This window comes from Pseudophryne corroboree, assembly GCF_028390025.1.
Source record: "Pseudophryne corroboree isolate aPseCor3 chromosome 10 unlocalized genomic scaffold, aPseCor3.hap2 SUPER_10_unloc_2, whole genome shotgun sequence".
NCBI classification, from domain to species: Eukaryota; Metazoa; Chordata; class Amphibia; order Anura; family Myobatrachidae; genus Pseudophryne; species Pseudophryne corroboree.
Genome location: NW_026967473.1, coordinates 381,031 through 404,569, shown reverse-complemented (window position 1 = coordinate 404,569; position 23,539 = coordinate 381,031). Strand labels below are relative to the sequence as shown.

General features: G+C 47.9%; 1 protein-coding gene across 5 annotated transcripts in view; it reads left to right on the top strand.

Annotated features, from left to right (window-relative positions):
- Positions 1–23,539, top strand: part of MTOR (mechanistic target of rapamycin kinase) — a 634,684-nt gene that overhangs the window by 544,413 nt on the left and 66,732 nt on the right. For all 5 annotated transcript variants that reach the window (XM_063948692.1, XM_063948690.1, XM_063948689.1 and 2 more), the window contains exons 46-51: positions 16,894–17,076; positions 17,233–17,367; positions 17,446–17,620; positions 17,705–17,840; positions 17,922–18,069; positions 18,143–18,265. In XM_063948692.1, coding sequence (XP_063804762.1) covers positions 16,894–17,076; positions 17,233–17,367; positions 17,446–17,620; positions 17,705–17,840; positions 17,922–18,069; positions 18,143–18,265 — 900 coding nt within the window. The remainder of the gene's footprint in view (positions 1–16,893; positions 17,077–17,232; positions 17,368–17,445; positions 17,621–17,704; positions 17,841–17,921; positions 18,070–18,142; positions 18,266–23,539) is intronic.

The window sequence follows — 23,539 nt, the reverse complement described above, 5'->3', positions numbered from 1 at the left end:
TGATGGTACGTGTCCCCATGATATCTTACTGAGTGCGTGCAGTATTATTCACATTGTGTCCAGCAAGCTATGATGGTACGTGCCCCTATGATATCTTACTGAGTGCGTACAGTATTATTCACATTGTGTCCAGCAAGCTATGATGGTACGTGTCCCCATGATATCTTACTGAGTGCGTACAGTATTATTCACATTGTGTCCAGCAAGCTATGATGGTACGTGCCCCCATGATATCTTCCTGAGTGCGTACAGTATTATTCACATTGTGTCCAGCAAGCTATGAGGGTACGTGCCCCCATGATATCTTACTGAGTGCGTACAGTATTATTCACATTGTGTCCAGCAAGCTATGATGGTACGTGCCCCCATGATATCTTCCTGAGTGCGTACAGTATTATTCACATTGTGTCCAGCAAGCTATGATGGTACGTGCCCCTATGATATCTTACTGAGTGCGTACAGTATTATTCACATTGTGTCCAGCAAGCTATGATGGTACGTGTCCCCATGATATCTTACTGAGTGCGTACAGTATTATTCACATTGTGTCCAGCAAGCTGTGATGGTACGTGTCCCCATGATATCTTACTGAGTGCGTACATTGTGTCCAGCAAGCTATGATGGTACGTGTCCCCATGATATCTTACTGAGTGCGTACAGTATTATTCACATTGTGTCCAGCAAGCTGTGATGGTACGTGTCCCCATGATATCTTACTGAGTGCGTACAGTATTATTCACATTGTGTCCAGCAAGCTATGATGGTACGTGCCCCTATGATATCTTACTGAGTGCGTACAGTATTATTCACATTGTGTCCAGCAAGCTATGATGGTACGTGTCCCCATGATATCTTACTGAGTGCGTACAGTATTATTCACATTGTGTCCAGCAAGCTATGATGGTACGTGCCCCCATGATATCTTACTGAGTGCGTACAGTATTATTCACATTGTGTCCAGCAAGCTATGAGGGTACGTGCCCCCATGATATCTTACTGAGTGCGTACAGTATTATTCACATTGTGTCCAGCAAGCTATGATGGTACGTGCCCCCATGATATCTTCCTGAGTGCGTACAGTATTATTCACATTGTGTCCAGCAAGCTATGATGGTACGTGCCCCTATGATATCTTACTGAGTGCGTGCAGTATTATTCACATTGTGTCCAGCAAGCTGTGATGGTACGTGTCCCCATGATATCTTACTGAGTGCGTACATTGTGTCCAGCAAGCTATGATGGTACGTGTCCCCATGATATCTTACTGAGTGCGTACAGTATTATTCACGTTGTGTCCAGCAAGCTGTGATGGTACGTGTCCCCATGATATCTTATTGAGTGCGTACAGTATTATTCACATTGTGTCCAGCAAGCTATGATGGTACGTGTCCCCATGATATCTTACTGAGTGCGTGCAGTATTATTCACATTGTGTCCAGCAAGCTATGATGGTACGTGTCCCCATGATATCTTACTGAGTGCGTACAGTATTATTCACATTGTGTCCAGCAAGCTATGATGGTACGTGCCCCTATGATATCTTACTGAGTGCGTACAGTATTATTCACATTGTGTCCAGCAAGCTGTGATGGTACGTGCCCCCATGATATCTTACTGAGTGCGTACAGTATTATTCACATTGTGTCCAGCAAGCTGTGATGGTACGTGCCCCTATGATATCTTACTGAGTGCGTACAGTATTATTCACATTGTGTCCAGCAAGCTGTGATGGTACGTGCCCCCATGATATCTTACTGAGTGCGTACAGTATTATTCACATTGTGTCCAGCAAGCTGTGATGGTACGTGCCCCCATGATATCTTACTGAGTGCGTACAGTATTATTCACATTGTGTCCAGCAAGCTGTGATGGTACGTGCCCCCATGATATCTTACTGAGTGCGTACAGTATTATTCACATTGTGTCCAGCAAGCTGTGATGGTACGTGCCCCCATGATATCTTACTGAGTGCGTACAGTATTATTCACATTGTGTCCAGCAAGCTGTGATGGTACGTGCCCCTATGATATCTTACTGAGTGCGTACAGTATTATTCACATTGTGTCCAGCAAGCTGTGATGGTACGTGTCCCCATGATATCTTACTGAGTGCGTACAGTATTATTCACATCGTGTCCAGCAAGCTGTGATGGTACGTGTCCCCATGATATCTTACTGAGTGCGTACAGTATTATTCACATTGTGTCCAGCAAGCTATGATGGTACGTGTCCCCATGATATCTTACTGAGTGCGTACAGTATTATTCACAGTGTGTCCAGCAAGCTATGATGGTACGTGCCCCTATGATATCTTACTGAGTGCGTGCAGTATTATTCACATTGTGTCCAGCAAGCTTTGATGGTACGTGTCCCCATGATATCTTACTGAGTGCGTGCAGTATTATTCACATTGTGTCCAGCAAGCTATGATGGTACGTGTCCCCATGATATCTTACTGAGTGCGTGCAGTATTATTCACATTGTGTCCAGCAAGCTATGATGGTACGTGTCCCCATGATATCTTACTGAGTGCGTACAGTATTATTCACATCGTGTCCAGCAAGCTGTGATGGTACGTGTCCCCATGATATCTTACTGAGTGCGTACAGTATTATTCACATTGTGTCCAGCAAGCTATGATGGTACGTGTCCCCATGATATCTTACTGAGTGCGTACAGTATTATTCACATTGTGTCCAGCAAGCTATGATGGTACGTGTCCCCATGATATCTTACTGAGTGCGTACAGTATTATTCACATTGTGTCCAGCAAGCTGTGATGGTACGTGTCCCCATGATATCTTACTGAGTGCGTGCAGTATTATTCACAGTGTGTCCAGCAAGCTATGATGGTACGTGCCCCCATGATATCTTACTGAGTGCGTACAGTATTATTCACAGTGTGTCCAGCAAGCTATGATGGTACGTGCCCCTATGATATCTTACTGAGTGCGTGCAGTATTATTCACATTGTGTCCAGCAAGCTTTGATGGTACGTGTCCCCATGATATCTTACTGAGTGCGTGCAGTATTATTCACATTGTGTCCAGCAAGCTATGATGGTACGTGTCCCCATGATATCTTACTGAGTGCGTGCAGTATTCTTCACATTGTGTCCAGCAAGCTATGATGGTACGTGTCTCCATGATATCTTACTGAGTGCGTGCAGTATTATTCACATTGTGTCCAGCAAGCTGTGATGGTACGTGTCCCCATGATATCTTACTGAGTGCGTACAGTATTATTCACAGTGTGTCCAGCAAGCTATGATGGTACGTGCCCCTATGATATCTTACTGAGTGCGTACAGTATTATTGACATTGTGTCCAGCAAGCTATGAGGGTACGTGCCCCTATGATATCTTACTGAGTGCGTGCAGTATTATTCACATTGTGTCCAGCAAGCTGTGATGGTACGTGTCCCCATGATATCTTACTGAGTGCGTGCAGTATTATTCACATTGTGTCCAGCAAGCTATGATGGTACGTGTCCCCATGATATCTTACTGAGTGCGTACAGTATTATTCACATTGTGTCCAGCAAGCTGTGATGGTACGTGTCCCCATGATATCTTACTGAGTGCGTACAGTATTATTCACATTGTGTCCAGCAAGCTGTGATGGTACGTGCCCCTATGATATCTTACTGAGTGCGTGCAGTATTATTCACATTGTGTCCAGCAAGCTATGATGGTACGTGCCCCCATGATATCTTACTGAGTGCATACAGTATTATTCACATTGTGTCCAGCAAGCTGTGATGGTACGTGCCCCTATGATATCTTACTGAGTGCGTGCAGTATAATTCACATTGGGGGTCATTCCGAGTTGTTCGCTCGCAAGCGGATTTTAGCAGATTTGCTCATGCTAAGCCGCCGCCTACTGGGAGTGAATCTTAGCATCTTAAAATTGCGAACGATGTATTCGCAATATTGCGATTACACACCTCGTAGCAGTTTCTGAGTAGCTCCAGACTTACTCGGCTTCTGCGATCAGTTCAGTGCTTGTCGTTCCTGGTTTGACGTCACAAATACACCCAGCGTTCGCCCAGACACTCCCCCGTTTCTCCGGCCACTCCTGCGTTTTTTCCGGAAACGGTAGCGTTTTTTCCCACACGCCCATAAAACGGCCTGTTTCCGCCCAGTAACACCCATTTCCTGTCAATCACATTACGATCGCCAGAACAATGAAAATGCCGTGAGTAAAATTCCTAAGTGCATAGCAAATTTACTTGGCGCAGTCGCAGTGCGGACATTGCGCATTAAGCGGAAAATCGCTGCGATGCGAAGATTTTTACCGAGCGAACAACTCGGAATGACCCCCATTGTGTCCAGCAAGCTGTGATGGTACGTGCCCCCATGATATCTACTGAGTGCGTACAGTATTATTCACATTGTGTCCAGCAAGCTATGATGGTACGTGTCCCCATGATATCTTACTGAGTGCGTACATTGTGTCCAGCAAGCTATGATGGTACGTGCCCCTATGATATCTTACTGAGTGCGTGCAGTATTATTCACATTGTGTCCAGCAAGCTGTGATGGTACGTGCCCCCGTGATATCTTACTGAGTGCGTACATTGTGTCCAGCAAGCTATGATGGTACGTGCCCCTATGATATCTTACTGAGTGCGTACAGTATAATTCACATTGTGTCCAGCAAGCTATGATGGTATGTGTCCCCATGATATCTTACTGAGTGCGTGCAGTATTATTCACATTGTGTCCAGCAAGCTATGATGGTACGTGCCCCCGTGATATCTTACTGAGTGCGTACATTGTGTCCAGCAAGCTATGATGGTACGTGCCCCTATGATAACTTACTGAGTGCGTACATTGTGTCCAGCAAGCTATGATGGTACGTGCCCCTATGATATCTTACTGAGTGCGTGCAGTATTATTCACATTGTGTCCAGCAAGCTGTGATGGTACGTGCCCCCGTGATATCTTACGGAGTGCGTACATTGTGTCCAGCAAGCTATGATGGTACGTGCCCTTATGATATCTTACTGAGTGCGTACAGTATAATTCACATTGTGTCCAGCAAGCTATGATGGTATGTGTCCCCATGATATCTTACTGAGTGCGTGCAGTATTATTCACATTGTGTCCAGCAAGCTATGATGGTACGTGTCCCCATGATATCTTACTGAGTGCGTACAGTATTATTCACAGTGTGTCCAGCAAGCTATGATGGTACGTGCCCCTATGATATCTTACTGAGTGCGTGCAGTATTATTCACATTGTGTCCAGCAAGCTTTGATGGTACGTGTCCCCATGATATCTTACTGAGTGCGTGCAGTATTATTCACATTGTGTCCAGCAAGCTATGATGGTACGTGTCCCCATGATATCTTACTGAGTGCGTGCAGTATTATTCACATTGTGTCCAGCAAGCTATGATGGTACGTGTCCCCATGATATCTTACTGAGTGCGTACAGTATTATTCACATCGTGTCCAGCAAGCTGTGATGGTACGTGTCCCCATGATATCTTACTGAGTGCGTACAGTATTATTCACATTGTGTCCAGCAAGCTATGATGGTACGTGTCCCCATGATATCTTACTGAGTGCGTACAGTATTATTCACATTGTGTCCAGCAAGCTGTGATGGTACGTGTCCCCATGATATCTTACTGAGTGCGTGCAGTATTATTCACATTGTGTCCAGCAAGCTATGATGGTACGTGTCCCCATGATATCTTACTGAGTGCGTGCAGTATTATTCACAGTGTGTCCAGCAAGCTATGATGGTACGTGCCCCCATGATATCTTACTGAGTGCGTACAGTATTATTCACAGTGTGTCCAGCAAGCTATGATGGTACGTGCCCCTATGATATCTTACTGAGTGCGTGCAGTATTATTCACATTGTGTCCAGCAAGCTTTGATGGTACGTGTCCCCATGATATCTTACTGAGTGCGTGCAGTATTATTCACATTGTGTCCAGCAAGCTATGATGGTACGTGTCCCCATGATATCTTACTGAGTGCGTGCAGTATTATTCACATTGTGTCCAGCAAGCTATGATGGTACGTGTCTCCATGATATCTTACTGAGTGCGTGCAGTATTATTCACATTGTGTCCAGCAAGCTGTGATGGTACGTGTCCCCATGATATCTTACTGAGTGCGTACAGTATTATTCACAGTGTGTCCAGCAAGCTATGATGGTACGTGCCCCTATGATATCTTACTGAGTGCGTACAGTATTATTGACATTGTGTCCAGCAAGCTATGAGGGTACGTGCCCCTATGATATCTTACTGAGTGCGTGCAGTATTATTCACATTGTGTCCAGCAAGCTGTGATGGTACGTGTCCCCATGATATCTTACTGAGTGCGTGCAGTATTATTCACATTGTGTCCAGCAAGCTATGATGGTACGTGTCCCCATGATATCTTACTGAGTGCGTACAGTATTATTCACATTGTGTCCAGCAAGCTGTGATGGTACGTGTCCCCATGATATCTTACTGAGTGCGTACAGTATTATTCACATTGTGTCCAGCAAGCTGTGATGGTACGTGCCCCTATGATATCTTACTGAGTGCGTGCAGTATTATTCACATTGTGTCCAGCAAGCTATGATGGTACGTGCCCCCATGATATCTTACTGAGTGCATACAGTATTATTCACATTGTGTCCAGCAAGCTGTGATGGTACGTGCCCCTATGATATCTTACTGAGTGCGTGCAGTATAATTCACATTGGGGGTCATTCCGAGTTGTTCGCTCGCAAGCGGATTTTAGCAGATTTGCTCATGCTAAGCCGCCGCCTACTGGGAGTGAATCTTAGCATCTTAAAATTGCGAACGATGTATTCGCAATATTGCGATTACACACCTCGTAGCAGTTTCTGAGTAGCTCCAGACTTACTCGGCTTCTGCGATCAGTTCAGTGCTTGTCGTTCCTGGTTTGACGTCACAAATACACCCAGCGTTCGCCCAGACACTCCCCCGTTTCTCCGGCCACTCCTGCGTTTTTTCCGGAAACGGTAGCGTTTTTTCCCACACGCCCATAAAACGGCCTGTTTCCGCCCAGTAACACCCATTTCCTGTCAATCACATTACGATCGCCAGAACAATGAAAATGCCGTGAGTAAAATTCCTAAGTGCATAGCAAATTTACTTGGCGCAGTCGCAGTGCGGACATTGCGCATTAAGCGGAAAATCGCTGCGATGCGAAGATTTTTACCGAGCGAACAACTCGGAATGACCCCCATTGTGTCCAGCAAGCTGTGATGGTACGTGCCCCCATGATATCTACTGAGTGCGTACAGTATTATTCACATTGTGTCCAGCAAGCTATGATGGTACGTGTCCCCATGATATCTTACTGAGTGCGTACATTGTGTCCAGCAAGCTATGATGGTACGTGCCCCTATGATATCTTACTGAGTGCGTGCAGTATTATTCACATTGTGTCCAGCAAGCTGTGATGGTACGTGCCCCCGTGATATCTTACTGAGTGCGTACATTGTGTCCAGCAAGCTATGATGGTACGTGCCCCTATGATATCTTACTGAGTGCGTACAGTATAATTCACATTGTGTCCAGCAAGCTATGATGGTATGTGTCCCCATGATATCTTACTGAGTGCGTGCAGTATTATTCACATTGTGTCCAGCAAGCTATGATGGTACGTGCCCCCGTGATATCTTACTGAGTGCGTACATTGTGTCCAGCAAGCTATGATGGTACGTGCCCCTATGATATCTTACTGAGTGCGTACATTGTGTCCAGCAAGCTATGATGGTACGTGCCCCTATGATATCTTACTGAGTGCGTGCAGTATTATTCACATTGTGTCCAGCAAGCTGTGATGGTACGTGCCCCCGTGATATCTTACGGAGTGCGTACATTGTGTCCAGCAAGCTATGATGGTACGTGCCCTTATGATATCTTACTGAGTGCGTACAGTATAATTCACATTGTGTCCAGCAAGCTATGATGGTATGTGTCCCCATGATATCTTACTGAGTGCGTGCAGTATTATTCACATTGTGTCCAGCAAGCTATGATGGTACGTGCCCCCATGATATCTTACTGAGTGCGTACAGTATTATTCACATTGTGTCCAGCAAGCTATGATGGTACGTGCCCCTATGATATCTTACTGAGTGCGTACAGTATTATTCACATTGTGTCCAGCAAGCTGTGATGGTACGTGTCCCCATGATATCTTACTGAGTGCGTACAGTATAATTCACATTGTGTCCAGCAAGCTGTGATGGTACGTGTCCCCATGATATCTTACTGAGTGCGTGCATTGTGTCCAGCAAGCTATGATGGTACGTGCCCCTATGATATCTTACTGAGTGCGTGCAGTATTATTCACATTGTGGCCAGCAAGCTGTGATGGTACGTGTCCCCATGATATCTTACTGAGTGCGTACAGTATAATTCACATTGTGTCCAGCAAGCTGTGATGGTACGTGTCCCCATGATATCTTACTGAGTGCGTGCAGTATTATTCACATTGTGTCCAGCAAGCTGTGATGGTACGTGTCCCCATGATATCTTACTGAGTGCGTACAGTATAATTCACATTGTGTCCAGCAAGCTGTGATGGTACGTGTCCCCATGATATCTTACTGAGTGCGTGCAGTATTATTCACATTGTGTCCAGCAAGCTATGATGGTACGTGCCCCTATGATATCTTACTGAGTGCGTACAGTATTATTCACATTGTGTCCAGCAAGCTATGATGGTACGTGTCCCCATGATATCTTACTGAGTGCGTACAGTATTATTCACATTGTGTCCAGCAAGCTATGATGGTACGTGCCCCCATGATATCTTCCTGAGTGCGTACAGTATTATTCACATTGTGTCCAGCAAGCTATGAGGGTACGTGCCCCCATGATATCTTACTGAGTGCGTACAGTATTATTCACATTGTGTCCAGCAAGCTATGATGGTACGTGCCCCCATGATATCTTCCTGAGTGCGTACAGTATTATTCACATTGTGTCCAGCAAGCTATGATGGTACGTGCCCCTATGATATCTTACTGAGTGCGTACAGTATTATTCACATTGTGTCCAGCAAGCTATGATGGTACGTGTCCCCATGATATCTTACTGAGTGCGTACAGTATTATTCACATTGTGTCCAGCAAGCTGTGATGGTACGTGTCCCCATGATATCTTACTGAGTGCGTACATTGTGTCCAGCAAGCTATGATGGTACGTGTCCCCATGATATCTTACTGAGTGCGTACAGTATTATTCACATTGTGTCCAGCAAGCTGTGATGGTACGTGTCCCCATGATATCTTACTGAGTGCGTACAGTATTATTCACATTGTGTCCAGCAAGCTATGATGGTACGTGCCCCTATGATATCTTACTGAGTGCGTACAGTATTATTCACATTGTGTCCAGCAAGCTATGATGGTACGTGTCCCCATGATATCTTACTGAGTGCGTACAGTATTATTCACATTGTGTCCAGCAAGCTATGATGGTACGTGCCCCCATGATATCTTACTGAGTGCGTACAGTATTATTCACATTGTGTCCAGCAAGCTATGAGGGTACGTGCCCCCATGATATCTTACTGAGTGCGTACAGTATTATTCACATTGTGTCCAGCAAGCTATGATGGTACGTGCCCCCATGATATCTTCCTGAGTGCGTACAGTATTATTCACATTGTGTCCAGCAAGCTATGATGGTACGTGCCCCTATGATATCTTACTGAGTGCGTGCAGTATTATTCACATTGTGTCCAGCAAGCTGTGATGGTACGTGTCCCCATGATATCTTACTGAGTGCGTACATTGTGTCCAGCAAGCTATGATGGTACGTGTCCCCATGATATCTTACTGAGTGCGTACAGTATTATTCACGTTGTGTCCAGCAAGCTGTGATGGTACGTGTCCCCATGATATCTTATTGAGTGCGTACAGTATTATTCACATTGTGTCCAGCAAGCTATGATGGTACGTGTCCCCATGATATCTTACTGAGTGCGTGCAGTATTATTCACATTGTGTCCAGCAAGCTATGATGGTACGTGTCCCCATGATATCTTACTGAGTGCGTACAGTATTATTCACATTGTGTCCAGCAAGCTATGATGGTACGTGCCCCTATGATATCTTACTGAGTGCGTACAGTATTATTCACATTGTGTCCAGCAAGCTATGATGGTACGTGCCCCTATGATATCTTACTGAGTGCGTACAGTATTATTCACATTGTGTCCAGCAAGCTGTGATGGTACGTGCCCCCATGATATCTTACTGAGTGCGTACAGTATTATTCACATTGTGTCCAGCAAGCTGTGATGGTACGTGCCCCTATGATATCTTACTGAGTGCGTACAGTATTATTCACATTGTGTCCAGCAAGCTGTGATGGTACGTGCCCCCATGATATCTTACTGAGTGCGTACAGTATTATTCACATTGTGTCCAGCAAGCTGTGATGGTACGTGCCCCCATGATATCTTACTGAGTGCGTACAGTATTATTCACATTGTGTCCAGCAAGCTGTGATGGTACGTGCCCCCATGATATCTTACTGAGTGCGTACAGTATTATTCACATTGTGTCCAGCAAGCTGTGATGGTACGTGCCCCCATGATATCTTACTGAGTGCGTACAGTATTATTCACATTGTGTCCAGCAAGCTGTGATGGTACGTGCCCCTATGATATCTTACTGAGTGCGTACAGTATTATTCACATTGTGTCCAGCAAGCTGTGATGGTACGTGTCCCCATGATATCTTACTGAGTGCGTACAGTATTATTCACATCGTGTCCAGCAAGCTGTGATGGTACGTGTCCCCATGATATCTTACTGAGTGCGTACAGTATTATTCACATTGTGTCCAGCAAGCTATGATGGTACGTGTCCCCATGATATCTTACTGAGTGCGTACAGTATTATTCACAGTGTGTCCAGCAAGCTATGATGGTACGTGCCCCTATGATATCTTACTGAGTGCGTGCAGTATTATTCACATTGTGTCCAGCAAGCTTTGATGGTACGTGTCCCCATGATATCTTACTGAGTGCGTGCAGTATTATTCACATTGGCCCTCATTCCGAGTTGTTCGCTCGGTATTTTTCATCGCATCGCAGTGAAAATCCGCTTAGTACGCATGCGCAATGTTCGCACTGCGACTGCGCCAAGTAACTTTACTATGAAGAAAGTATTTTTACTCACGGCTTTTTCTTCGCTCCGGCGATCGTAATGTGATTGACAGGAAATGGGTGTTACTGGGCGGATACACGGCGTTTCAGGGGCGTGTGGCTGAAAACGCTACCGTTTCCGGAAAAAACGCAGGAGTGGCCGGGGAAACGGTGGGAGTGCCTGGGCGAACGCTGGGTGTGTTTGTGACGTCAACCAGGAACGACAAGCACTGAAATGATCGCACAGGCAGAGTAAGTCTGGAGCTACTCTGAAACTGCTAACTCGTTTGTAATCGCAATATTGCGCGTACGTCGGTCGCAATTTTAAGAAGCTAAGATTCACTCCCAGTAGGCGGCGGCTTAGCGTGTGTAACTCTGCTACATTCGCCTTGCGAGCGAACAACTCGGAATGAGGGCCATTGTGTCCAGCAAGCTATGATGGTACGTGTCCCCATGATATCTTACTGAGTGCGTGCAGTATTATTCACATTGTGTCCAGCAAGCTATGATGGTACGTGTCCCCATGATATCTTACTGAGTGCGTACAGTATTATTCACATCGTGTCCAGCAAGCTGTGATGGTACGTGTCCCCATGATATCTTACTGAGTGCGTACAGTATTATTCACATTGTGTCCAGCAAGCTATGATGGTACGTGTCCCCATGATATCTTACTGAGTGCGTACAGTATTATTCACATTGTGTCCAGCAAGCTGTGATGGTACGTGTCCCCATGATATCTTACTGAGTGCGTGCAGTATTATTCACAGTGTGTCCAGCAAGCTATGATGGTACGTGCCCCCATGATATCTTACTGAGTGCGTACAGTATTATTCACAGTGTGTCCAGCAAGCTATGATGGTACGTGCCCCTATGATATCTTACTGAGTGCGTGCAGTATTATTCACATTGTGTCCAGCAAGCTTTGATGGTACGTGTCCCCATGATATCTTACTGAGTGCATGCAGTATTATTCACATTGTGTCCAGCAAGCTATGATGGTACGTGTCCCCATGATATCTTACTGAGTGCGTGCAGTATTATTCACATTGTGTCCAGCAAGCTATGATGGTACGTGTCTCCATGATATCTTACTGAGTGCGTGCAGTATTATTCACATTGTGTCCAGCAAGCTGTGATGGTACGTGTCCCCATGATATCTTACTGAGTGCGTACAGTATTATTCACAGTGTGTCCAGCAAGCTATGATGGTACGTGCCCCTATGATATCTTACTGAGTGCGTACAGTATTATTGACATTGTGTCCAGCAAGCTATGAGGGTACGTGCCCCTATGATATCTTACTGAGTGCGTGCAGTATTATTCACATTGTGTCCAGCAAGCTGTGATGGTACGTGTCCCCATGATATCTTACTGAGTGCGTGCAGTATTATTCACATTGTGTCCAGCAAGCTATGATGGTACGTGTCCCCATGATATCTTACTGAGTGCGTACAGTATTATTCACATTGTGTCCAGCAAGCTGTGATGGTACGTGTCCCCATGATATCTTACTGAGTGCGTACAGTATTATTCACATTGTGTCCAGCAAGCTGTGATGGTACGTGCCCCTATGATATCTTACTGAGTGCGTGCAGTATTATTCACATTGTGTCCAGCAAGCTATGATGGTACGTGCCCCCATGATATCTTACTGAGTGCATACAGTATTATTCACATTGTGTCCAGCAAGCTGTGATGGTACGTGCCCCTATGATATCTTACTGAGTGCGTGCAGTATAATTCACATTGGGGGTCATTCCGAGTTGTTCGCTCGCAAGCGGATTTTAGCAGATTTGCTCATGCTAAGCCGCCGCCTACTGGGAGTGAATCTTAGCATCTTAAAATTGCGAACGATGTATTCGCAATATTGCGATTACACACCTCGTAGCAGTTTCTGAGTAGCTCCAGACTTACTCGGCTTCTGCGATCAGTTCAGTGCTTGTCGTTCCTGGTTTGACGTCACAAATACACCCAGCGTTCGCCCAGACACTCCCCCGTTTCTCCGGCCACTCCTGCGTTTTTTCCGGAAACGGTAGCGTTTTTTCCCACACGCCCATAAAACTGCCTGTTTCCGCCCAGTAACACCCATTTCCTGTCAATCACATTACGATCGCCAGAACAATGAAAATGCCGTGAGTAAAATTCCTAAGTGCATAGCAAATTTACTTGGCGCAGTCGCAGTGCGGACATTGCGCATTAAGCGGAAAATCGCTGCGATGCGAAGATTTTTACCGAGCGAACAACTCGGAATGACCCCCATTGTGTCCAGCAAGCTGTGATGGTACGTGCCCCCATGATATCTACTGAGTGCGTACAGTATTATTCACATTGTGTCCAGCAAGCTATGATGGTACGTGTCCCCATGATATCTTACTGAGTGCGTACATTGTGTCCAGCAAGCTATGATGGTACGTGCCCCTATGATATCTTACTGAGTGCGTGCAGTATTATTCACATTGTGTCCAGCAAGCTGTGATGGTACGTGCCCCCGTGATATCTTACTGAGTGCGTACATTGTGTCCAGCAAGCTATGATGGTACGTGCCCCTATGATATCTTACTGAGTGCGTACAGTATAATTCACATTGTGTCCAGCAAGCTATGATGGTATGTGTCCCCATGATATCTTACTGAGTGCGTGCAGTATTATTCACATTGTGTCCAGCAAGCTATGATGGTACGTGCCCCCGTGATATCTTACTGAGTGCGTACATTGTGTCCAGCAAGCTATGATGGTACGTGCCCCTATGATAACTTACTGAGTGCGTACATTGTGTCCAGCAAGCTATGATGGTACGTGCCCCTATGATATCTTACTGAGTGCGTGCAGTATTATTCACATTGTGTCCAGCAAGCTGTGATGGTACGTGCCCCCGTGATATCTTACGGAGTGCGTACATTGTGTCCAGCAAGCTATGATGGTACGTGCCCTTATGATATCTTACTGAGTGCGTACAGTATAATTCACATTGTGTCCAGCAAGCTATGATGGTATGTGTCCCCATGATATCTTACTGAGTGCGTGCAGTATTATTCACATTGTGTCCAGCAAGCTATGATGGTACGTGCCCCCGTGATATCTTACTGAGTGCGTACAGTATTATTCACATTGTGTCCAGCAAGCTATGATGGTACGTGCCCCTATGATATCTTACTGAGTGCGTACAGTATTATTCACATTGTGTCCAGCAAGCTGTGATGGTACGTGTCCCCATGATATCTTACTGAGTGCGTACAGTATTATTCACATTGTGTCCAGCAAGCTGTGATGGTACGTGTCCCCATGATATCTTACTGAGTGCGTGCATTGTGTCCAGCAAGCTATGATGGTACGTGCCCCTATGATATCTTACTGAGTGCGTGCAGTATTATTCACATTGTGGCCAGCAAGCTGTGATGGTACGTGTCCCCATGATATCTTACTGAGTGCGTACAGTATAATTCACATTGTGTCCAGCAAGCTGTGATGGTACGTGTCCCCATGATATCTTACTGAGTGCGTGCAGTATTATTCACATTGTGTCCAGCAAGCTGTGATGGTACGTGTCCCCATGATATCTTACTGAGTGCGTACAGTATAATTCACATTGTGTCCAGCAAGCTGTGATGGTACGTGTCCCCATGATATCTTACTGAGTGCGTGCAGTATTATTCACATTGTGTCCAGCAAGCTATGATGGTACGTGCCCCTATGATATCTTACTGAGTGCGTACAGTATTATTCACATTGTGTCCAGCAAGCTATGATGGTACGTGTCCCCATGATATCTTACTGAGTGCGTACAGTATTATTCACATTGTGTCCAGCAAGCTATGATGGTACGTGCCCCCATGATATCTTCCTGAGTGCGTACAGTATTATTCACATTGTGTCCAGCAAGCTATGAGGGTACGTGCCCCCATGATATCTTACTGAGTGCGTACAGTATTATTCACATTGTGTCCAGCAAGCTATGATGGTACGTGCCCCCATGATATCTTCCTGAGTGCGTACAGTATTATTCACATTGTGTCCAGCAAGCTATGATGGTACGTGCCCCTATGATATCTTACTGAGTGCGTACAGTATTATTCACATTGTGTCCAGCAAGCTATGATGGTACGTGTCCCCATGATATCTTACTGAGTGCGTACAGTATTATTCACATTGTGTCCAGCAAGCTATGATGGTACGTGCCCCTATGATATCTTACTGAGTGCGTACAGTATTATTCACATTGTGTCCAGCAAGCTATGATGGTACGTGTCCCCATGATATCTTACTGAGTGCGTACAGTATTATTCACATTGTGTCCAGCAAGCTGTGATGGTACGTGTCCCCATGATATCTTACTGAGTGCGTACATTGTGTCCAGCAAGCTATGATGGTACGTGTCCCCATGATATCTTACTGAGTGCGTACAGTATTATTCACATTGTGTCCAGCAAGCTGTGATGGTACGTGTCCCCATGATATCTTACTGAGTGCGTACAGTATTATTCACATTGTGTCCAGCAAGCTATGATGGTACGTGCCCCTATGATATCTTACTGAGTGCGTACAGTATTATTCACATTGTGTCCAGCAAGCTATGATGGTACGTGTCCCCATGATATCTTACTGAGTGCGTACAGTATTATTCACATTGTGTCCAGCAAGCTATGATGGTACGTGCCCCCATGATATCTTACTGAGTGCGTACAGTATTATTCACATTGTGTCCAGCAAGCTATGAGGGTACGTGCCCCCATGATATCTTACTGAGTGCGTACAGTATTATTCACATTGTGTCCAGCAAGCTATGATGGTACGTGCCCCCATGATATCTTCCTGAGTGCGTACAGTATTATTCACATTGTGTCCAGCAAGCTATGATGGTACGTGCCCCTATGATATCTTACTGAGTGCGTGCAGTATTATTCACATTGTGTCCAGCAAGCTGTGATGGTACGTGTCCCCATGATATCTTACTGAGTGCGTACATTGTGTCCAGCAAGCTATGATGGTACGTGTCCCCATGATATCTTACTGAGTGCGTACAGTATTATTCACGTTGTGTCCAGCAAGCTGTGATGGTACGTGTCCCCATGATATCTTATTGAGTGCGTACAGTATTATTCACATTGTGTCCAGCAAGCTATGATGGTACGTGTCCCCATGATATCTTACTGAGTGCGTGCAGTATTATTCACATTGTGTCCAGCAAGCTATGATGGTACGTGTCCCCATGATATCTTACTGAGTGCGTACAGTATTATTCACATTGTGTCCAGCAAGCTATGATGGTACGTGTCCCCATGATATCTTACTGAGTGCGTACAGTATTATTCACATTGTGTCCAGCAAGCTATGATGGTACGTGTCCCCATGATATCTTACTGAGTGCGTACAGTATTATTCACATTGTGTCCAGCAAGCTGTGATGGTACGTGTCCCATGATATCTTACTGAGTGCGTACAGTATTATTCACATTGTGTCCAGCAAGCTATGTGGGAGAAGTACTCTGGAGATGAAACTATTGCAGTTTCCGTCTGGACTTGTCCCATGTTACTAGTGCAGAAACAATGTTGTCACGTCACTCCTATATTATTGTAGTATGGAAATTATAGATTGGCGTCTTCCGGATAGGGACAAGAGACCAGTAATGCTGAAACATAGCAGGCAGCTGGGTAACCACAGAGATCCTGCTGTCGTGCGGCTGCTGGGACCAGTAGTTGCTAGAGGGACCACATGCTTAATGTCTCCACCGTCCTGTGGCACTAGGTGAGCGAGGAGCTGATCCGTGTGGCCATTCTGTGGCATGAGATGTGGCACGAGGGTCTGGAGGAGGCATCACGTCTATACTTTGGGGAGAGGAACGTAAAAGGCATGTTTGCTGTGCTGGATCCTCTTCATGCCATGATGGAGAGGGGGCCTCAAACACTAAAGGAAACTTCTTTTAACCAGGTAAGTTTCTCCTCACTCCTCAGATGTCACCTGTCTAATGTGACATGATGGAAACTCGTGTTCTCTTGGATTAATTGTGCCCTAACTTGTCTGATTTCACTCCTCCCTGTTTCCCCTTCCTCCCGCTCTGTTTGCTGTCATCTTCCTGCCCTGAAGGCTTATGGCAGGGATCTGATGGAAGCCCAGGACTGGTGCAGGAAGTACATGAAATCTGGCAATGTGAAGGACCTGACGCAGGCCTGGGATCTGTATTACCATGTCTTCAGGCGCATCTCCAAGCAGCTGCCTCAGGTGATCCGGGGGACTGCTGCTCCTTTTCCTGTTCTTGTATAAACTGCACTCTGACTTTTATCCCTGATTCTGTTTCAGCTTACTTCCCTTGAACTTCAGTACGTCTCGCCCAAACTTCTCATGTGCAGAGATTTGGAATTGGCTGTGCCAGGGACATATGATCCCAATCAGTCAATAATCCGTATCCAGTCCATTGCTCCTTCACTTCAGGTCATCACCTCCAAGCAGAGGCCTCGGAAGCTAACACTAATGGGTGTGTGATTTCTTCTCCTCTGGCTTTTGAGGTCATGTAAAGTTGTGTGTAACCAGTGCACTCAGATACCGGAATCTCTTGCAGGGAGCAATGGGCACGAGTTCATGTTCCTGCTGAAGGGACACGAGGACCTGCGGCAGGACGAGAGAGTGATGCAGCTTTTTGGACTAGTAAACACTCTCTTAGCGAATGACCCGGCGTCTCTGCGGAAGAACCTCAGGTAACGCCCTCAGTACCTGCACTAGCTTTGCATTGTACAGGTGAATACAGGTAACACCTTTATATTTTTTTGTAATGGCAGCATCCAGAGATACGCAGTAATACCTCTATCCACTAACTCGGGGCTGATAGGCTGGGTGCCGCATTGTGACACACTACATGCCCTAATCCGAGACTATCGCGAGAAGAAGAAGATCCTGCTGAACATTGAGCATCGCATCATGCTGAGGGTAACCAGAAGAGACACAGCTCGCACCTTACTTTCCCTAAATACAAAGGTATAATCATTCCTCTTGGTTGCAGATGGCTCCAGATTATGATCATCTCACCCTCATGCAAAAGGTGGAGGTGTTTGAGCACGCTGTGAATAACACTGCTGGGGATGACTTGGCCAAGCTACTCTGGCTAAAAAGCCCCAGCTCAGAGGTAAGACGCTCCTGGTTTAGTGCTATCGCTCCATGATCTAATGAGTGGGAAGTTACTTCAGGGAAAGGCTAGAGTCCCCCGCACATGATGGCTCTATTCCATGCCTGGGAAGTTACTCCTAGAGTCCCCCGCACATGATGGCTCTATTCCATGCCTGGGAAGTTACTCCAGGGAAAGGCTAGAGTCCATCGCACATGATGGCTCTATTCCATCCCTGGGAAGTTACTCCTAGAGTCCCCGCACATGATGGCTCTATTCCATGCCTGGGAAGTTACTCCTAGAGTCCCCCGCACATGATGGCTCTATTCCATGCCTGGGAAGTTACTCCTAGAGTCCCCTGCACATGATGGCTCTATTTCCATGCCTGGGAAGTTACTCCTGGGAAAGGCTAGAGTCCCCCGCACATGATGGCTCTATTCCATGCCTGGGAAGTTACTCCTAGAGTCCCCTGCACATGATGGCTCTATTCCATGCCTGGAAGTTACTCCTAGAGTCCCCTGCACATGATGGCTCTATTCCATGCCTGGGAAGTTACTCCTGGGAAAGGCTAGAATCCCCCACACATGATGGCTCTATTTCCATGCCTGGGAAGTTACTCCAGGGAAAGGCTAGAGTCCCCCACACATGATGGCTCTATTCCATGCCTGGGAAGTTACTCCTGGGAAAGGCTAGAATCCCCCACACATGATGGCTCTATTTCCATGCCTGGGAAGTTACTCCTGGGAAAGGCTAGAGTTCCCCACACATGATGGCTCTATTTCCATGCCTGGGAAGTATCTCCTAGAGATGGCTCTGTTACCATGCCTGGGAAGTATCTCCTAGAGTACCTCATACATGATGGCTCTATTTCCATGCCTGGGAAATTACTCCAGGGAAAGGCTAGAATCCCCCACACATGATGGCACTATTCCATGCCTGGGAAGTTACTCCTGGGAAAGGCTAGAATCCCCCACACATGATGGCTCTATTTCCATGCCTGGGAAGTTACTCCAGGGAAAGGCTAGAGTCCCCCGCACACAATGGCTCTATTCCATGCCTGGGAAGTTACTCCTGGGAAAGGCTAGAATCCCCCACACATGATGGCTCTATTTCCATGCCTGGGAAGTTACTCCTAGAGTCCCCCGCACATGATGGCTCTATTTCCATGCCTGGGAATTTACTCCAGGGAAAGGCTAGAGTCCCCCGCACACAATGGCTCTATTCCATGCCTGGGAAGTTACTCCTGGGAAAGGCTAGAATCCCCCACACATGATGGCTCTATTTCCATGCCTGGGAAGTTACTCCTAGAGTCCCCTGCACATGATGGCTCTATTCCATGCCTGGGAAGTTACTCATGGAAAGGCTAGAGTCCCTCACACATGATAGCTCTATTTCCATGCCTGGGAAGTATCTCCTAGAGTACCTCATACATGATGGCTCTATTCCATGCCTGGGAAGTATCTCCTAGAGTACCTCATACATGATGGCTCTATTTCCATGCCTGGGAAGTTACTCCTGAGAAAGGCTAGAGTCCCTCACACATGATGGCTCTATTTCCATGCCTGGGAAGTATCTCCTAGAGTACCTCATACATGATGGCTCTATTTCCATGCATGGGAAGTTACTCCTTGGAAAGGCTAGCATCTCCCTAATATAATTTCCATGTATCCAACCAGGAGCGTAGCCAGAACTTTGTGGGCCCCATAGCAACGTATTGTAGGGCCTCCTATCCTATTGAATCTAGAGAGACACCTCTCCGCAGCAGTTGTTCATTTTATACCCCATAATAGCACCCTAGTTTATTTTATTATCCATCATAGTTCCGTAGTTTACATGATGTCACATTGTAGGGCTGCCAATACACATTATGCCACACAGTATTCCTAGTTCATATTATGTTACATTATAATGCCCTCCACTTCATTTTATACCACATTACAATGAGCAGGTCCAGGGGCATAACTATATATACTGTAGGCCCCTACGTACCACCCAATGTTAAACATTTTATGTAACCAAAATCTGCTCTGGGTCCCATAGCAGCTGTGACAGGGAAGGTGTGCCCCCCTCAGCTCTTGTCCCCATAGCAGCTGTGACAGGGAAGATGTGCCCCCCTCAGCTCTTGTCCCCATAGCAGCTGTGACAGGGAAGGTGTGCCCCCCTCAGCTCTTGTCCCCATAGCAGCTGTGACAGGGAAGATGTGCCCCCCTCAGCTCTTGTCCCCATAGCAGCTGTGACAGGGAAGATGTGCCCCCTCAGCTCTTGTCCCCATAGCAGCTGTGACAGGGAAGATGTGCCCCCCTCAGCTCTTGTCCCCATAGCAGCTGTGACAGGGAAGATGTGCCCCTCTCAGCTCTTGTCCCCATAGCAGCTGTGACAGGGAAGATGTGCCCCCTCAGCTCCTGTCCCCATAGCAGCTGTGACAGGGAAGATGTGCCCCCTCAGCTCCTGTCCCCATAGCAGCTGTGACAGGGAAGATGTGCCCCCTCAGCTCTTGTCCCCATAGCAGCTGTGACAGGGAAGATGTGCCCCCCTCAGCTCTTGTCCCCATAGCAGCTGTGACAGGGAAGATGTGCCCCCCTCAGCTCTTGTCCCCATAGCAGCTGTGACAGGGAAGATGTGCCCCCTCAGCTCCTGTCCCCATAGCAGCTGTGACAGGGAAGATGTGCCCCCCTCAGCTCTTGTCCCCATAGCAGCTGTGACAGGGAAGATGTGCCCCTCTCAGCTCTTGTCCCCATAGCAGCTGTGACAGGGAAGATGTGCCCCCCTCAGCTCCTGTCCCCATAGCAGCTGTGACAGGGAAGATGTGCCCCCCTCAGCTCCTGTCCCCATAGCAGCTGTGACAGGGAAGATGTGCCCCCCTCAGCTCTTGTCCCCATAGCAGCTGTGACAGGGAAGATGTGCCCCCCTCAGCTCTTGTCCCCATAGCAGCTGTGACAGGGAAGATGTGCCCCCCTCAGCTCTTGTCCCCATAGCAGCTGTGACAGGGAAGATGTGCCCCCCTCAGCTCCTGTCCCTATAGCAGCTGTGACAGAGAAGATGTGCCCCCCTCAGCTACTGTCCCCATAGCAGCTGTGACAGGGAAGATGTGCCCCCCTCAGCTCTTGTCCCCATAGCAGCTGTGACAGGGAAGATGTGCCCCCCTCAGCTACTGTCCCCATAGCAGCTGTGACAGGGAAGATGTGCCCCTCTCAGCTCCTGTCCCCATAGCAGCTGTGACAGGGAAGATGTGCCCCCCTCAGCTCTTGTCCCCATAGCAGCTGTGACAGGGAAGATGTGCCCCCCTCAGCTCCTGTCCCCATAGCAGCTGTGACAGGGAAGATGTGCCCCCCTCAGCTCCTGTCCCCATAGCAGCTGTGACAGGGAAGATGTGCCCCCCTTAGCTACTGTCCCCATAGCAGCTGTGACAGGGAAGATGTGCCCCCTCAGCTCTTGTCCCCATAGCAGCTGTGACAGGGAAGATGTGCCCCCCTCAGCTCCTGTCCCCATAGCAGCTGTGACAGGGAAGATGTGCCCCCCTCAGCTCCTGTCCCCATAGCAGCTGTGACAGGGAAGATGTGCCCCCCTCAGCTCTTGTCCCCATAGCAGCTGTGACAGGGAAGATGTGCCCCCCTCAGCTCTTGTCCCCATAGCAGCTGTGACAGGGAAGGTGTGCCCCCCTCAGCTCTTGTCCCCATAGCAGCTGTGACAGGGAAGATGTGCCCCCCTCAGCTCTTGTCCCCATAGCAGCTGTGACAGGGAAGATGTGCCCCCTCAGCTCTTGTCCCCATAGCAGCTGTGACAGGGAAGATGTGCCCCCTCAGCTCTTGTCCCCATAGCAGCTGTGACAGGGAAGATGTGCCCCCTCAGCTCTTGTCCCCATAGCAGCTGTGACAGGGAAGATGTGCCCCCCTCAGCTCCTGTCCCCATAGCAGCTGTGACAGGGAAGATGTGCCCCCCTCAGCTACTGTCCCCATAGCAGCTGTGACAGGGAAGATGTGCCTCCCTCAGCTCTTGTCCCCATAGCAGCTGTGACAGGGAAGGTGTGCCCCCCTCAGCTACTGTCCCCATAGCAGCTGTGACAGGGAAGATGTGCCCCCCTCAGCTCCTGTCCCCATAGCAGCTGTGACAGGGAAGATGTGCCCCCCTCAGCTACTGTCCCCATAGCAGCTGTGACAGGGAAGATGTGCCCCCTCAGCTCTTGTCCCCATAGCAGCTGTGACAGGGAAGATGTGCCCCCCTCAGCTCCTGTCCCCATAGCAGCTGTGACAGGGAAGATGTGCCCTCCTCAGCTCCTGTCCCCATAGCAGCTGTGACAGGGAAGATGTGCCCCCCTCAGCTACTGTCCCCATAGCAGCTGTGACAGGGAAGGTGTGCCCCTCTCAGCTCTTGTCCCCATAGCAGCTGTGACAGGGAAGATGTGCCCCCCTCAGCTCCTGTCCCCATAGCAGCTGTGACAGGGAAGATGTGCCCCCCTCAGCTCTTGTCCCCATAGCAGCTGTGACAGGGAAGATGTGCCCCCCTCAGCTCCTGTCCCCATAGCAGCTGTGACAGGGAAGATGTGCCCCCCTCAGCTACTGTCCCATAGCAGCTGTGACAGGGAAGATGTGCCCCCCTCAGCTACTGTCCCCATAGCAGCTGTGACAGGGAAGATGTGCCCCCCTCAGCTCTTGTCCCCATAGCAGGTGTGACAGGGAAGATGTGCCCCCCTCAGCTACTGTCCCCATAGCAGCTGTGACAGGGAAGATGTGCCCCCCTCAGCTCTTGTCCCCATAGCAGCTGTGACAGGGAAGATGTGCCCCCCTCAGCTACTGTCCCCATAGCAGCTGTGACAGGGGAAGATGTGCCCCCCTCAGCTCTTGTCCCCATAGCAGCTGTGACAGGGAAGATGTGCCCCCCTCAGCTCCTGTCCCCATAGCAGCTGTGACAGGGAAGATGTGCCCCCTCAGCTCCTGTCCCCATAGCAGCTGTGACAGGGAAGATGTGCCCCCTCAGCTCTTGTCCCCATAGCAGCTGTGACAGGGAAGATGTGCCCCCTCAGCTCCTGTCCCCATAGCAGCTGTGACAGGGAAGATGTGCCCCCTCAGCTCCTGTCCCCATAGCAGCTGTGACAGGGAAGATGTGCCCCCCTCAGCTCCTGTCCCCATAGCAGCTGTGACAGGGAAGATGTGCCCCCTCAGCTCTTGTCCCCCATAGCAGCTGTGACAGGGAAGATGTGCCCCCCTCAGCTCTTGTCCCATGGCAGCTGTGACAGGGAAGATGTGCCCCCCTCAGCTCCTGTCCCCATAGCAGCTGTGACAGGGAAGATGTGCCCCC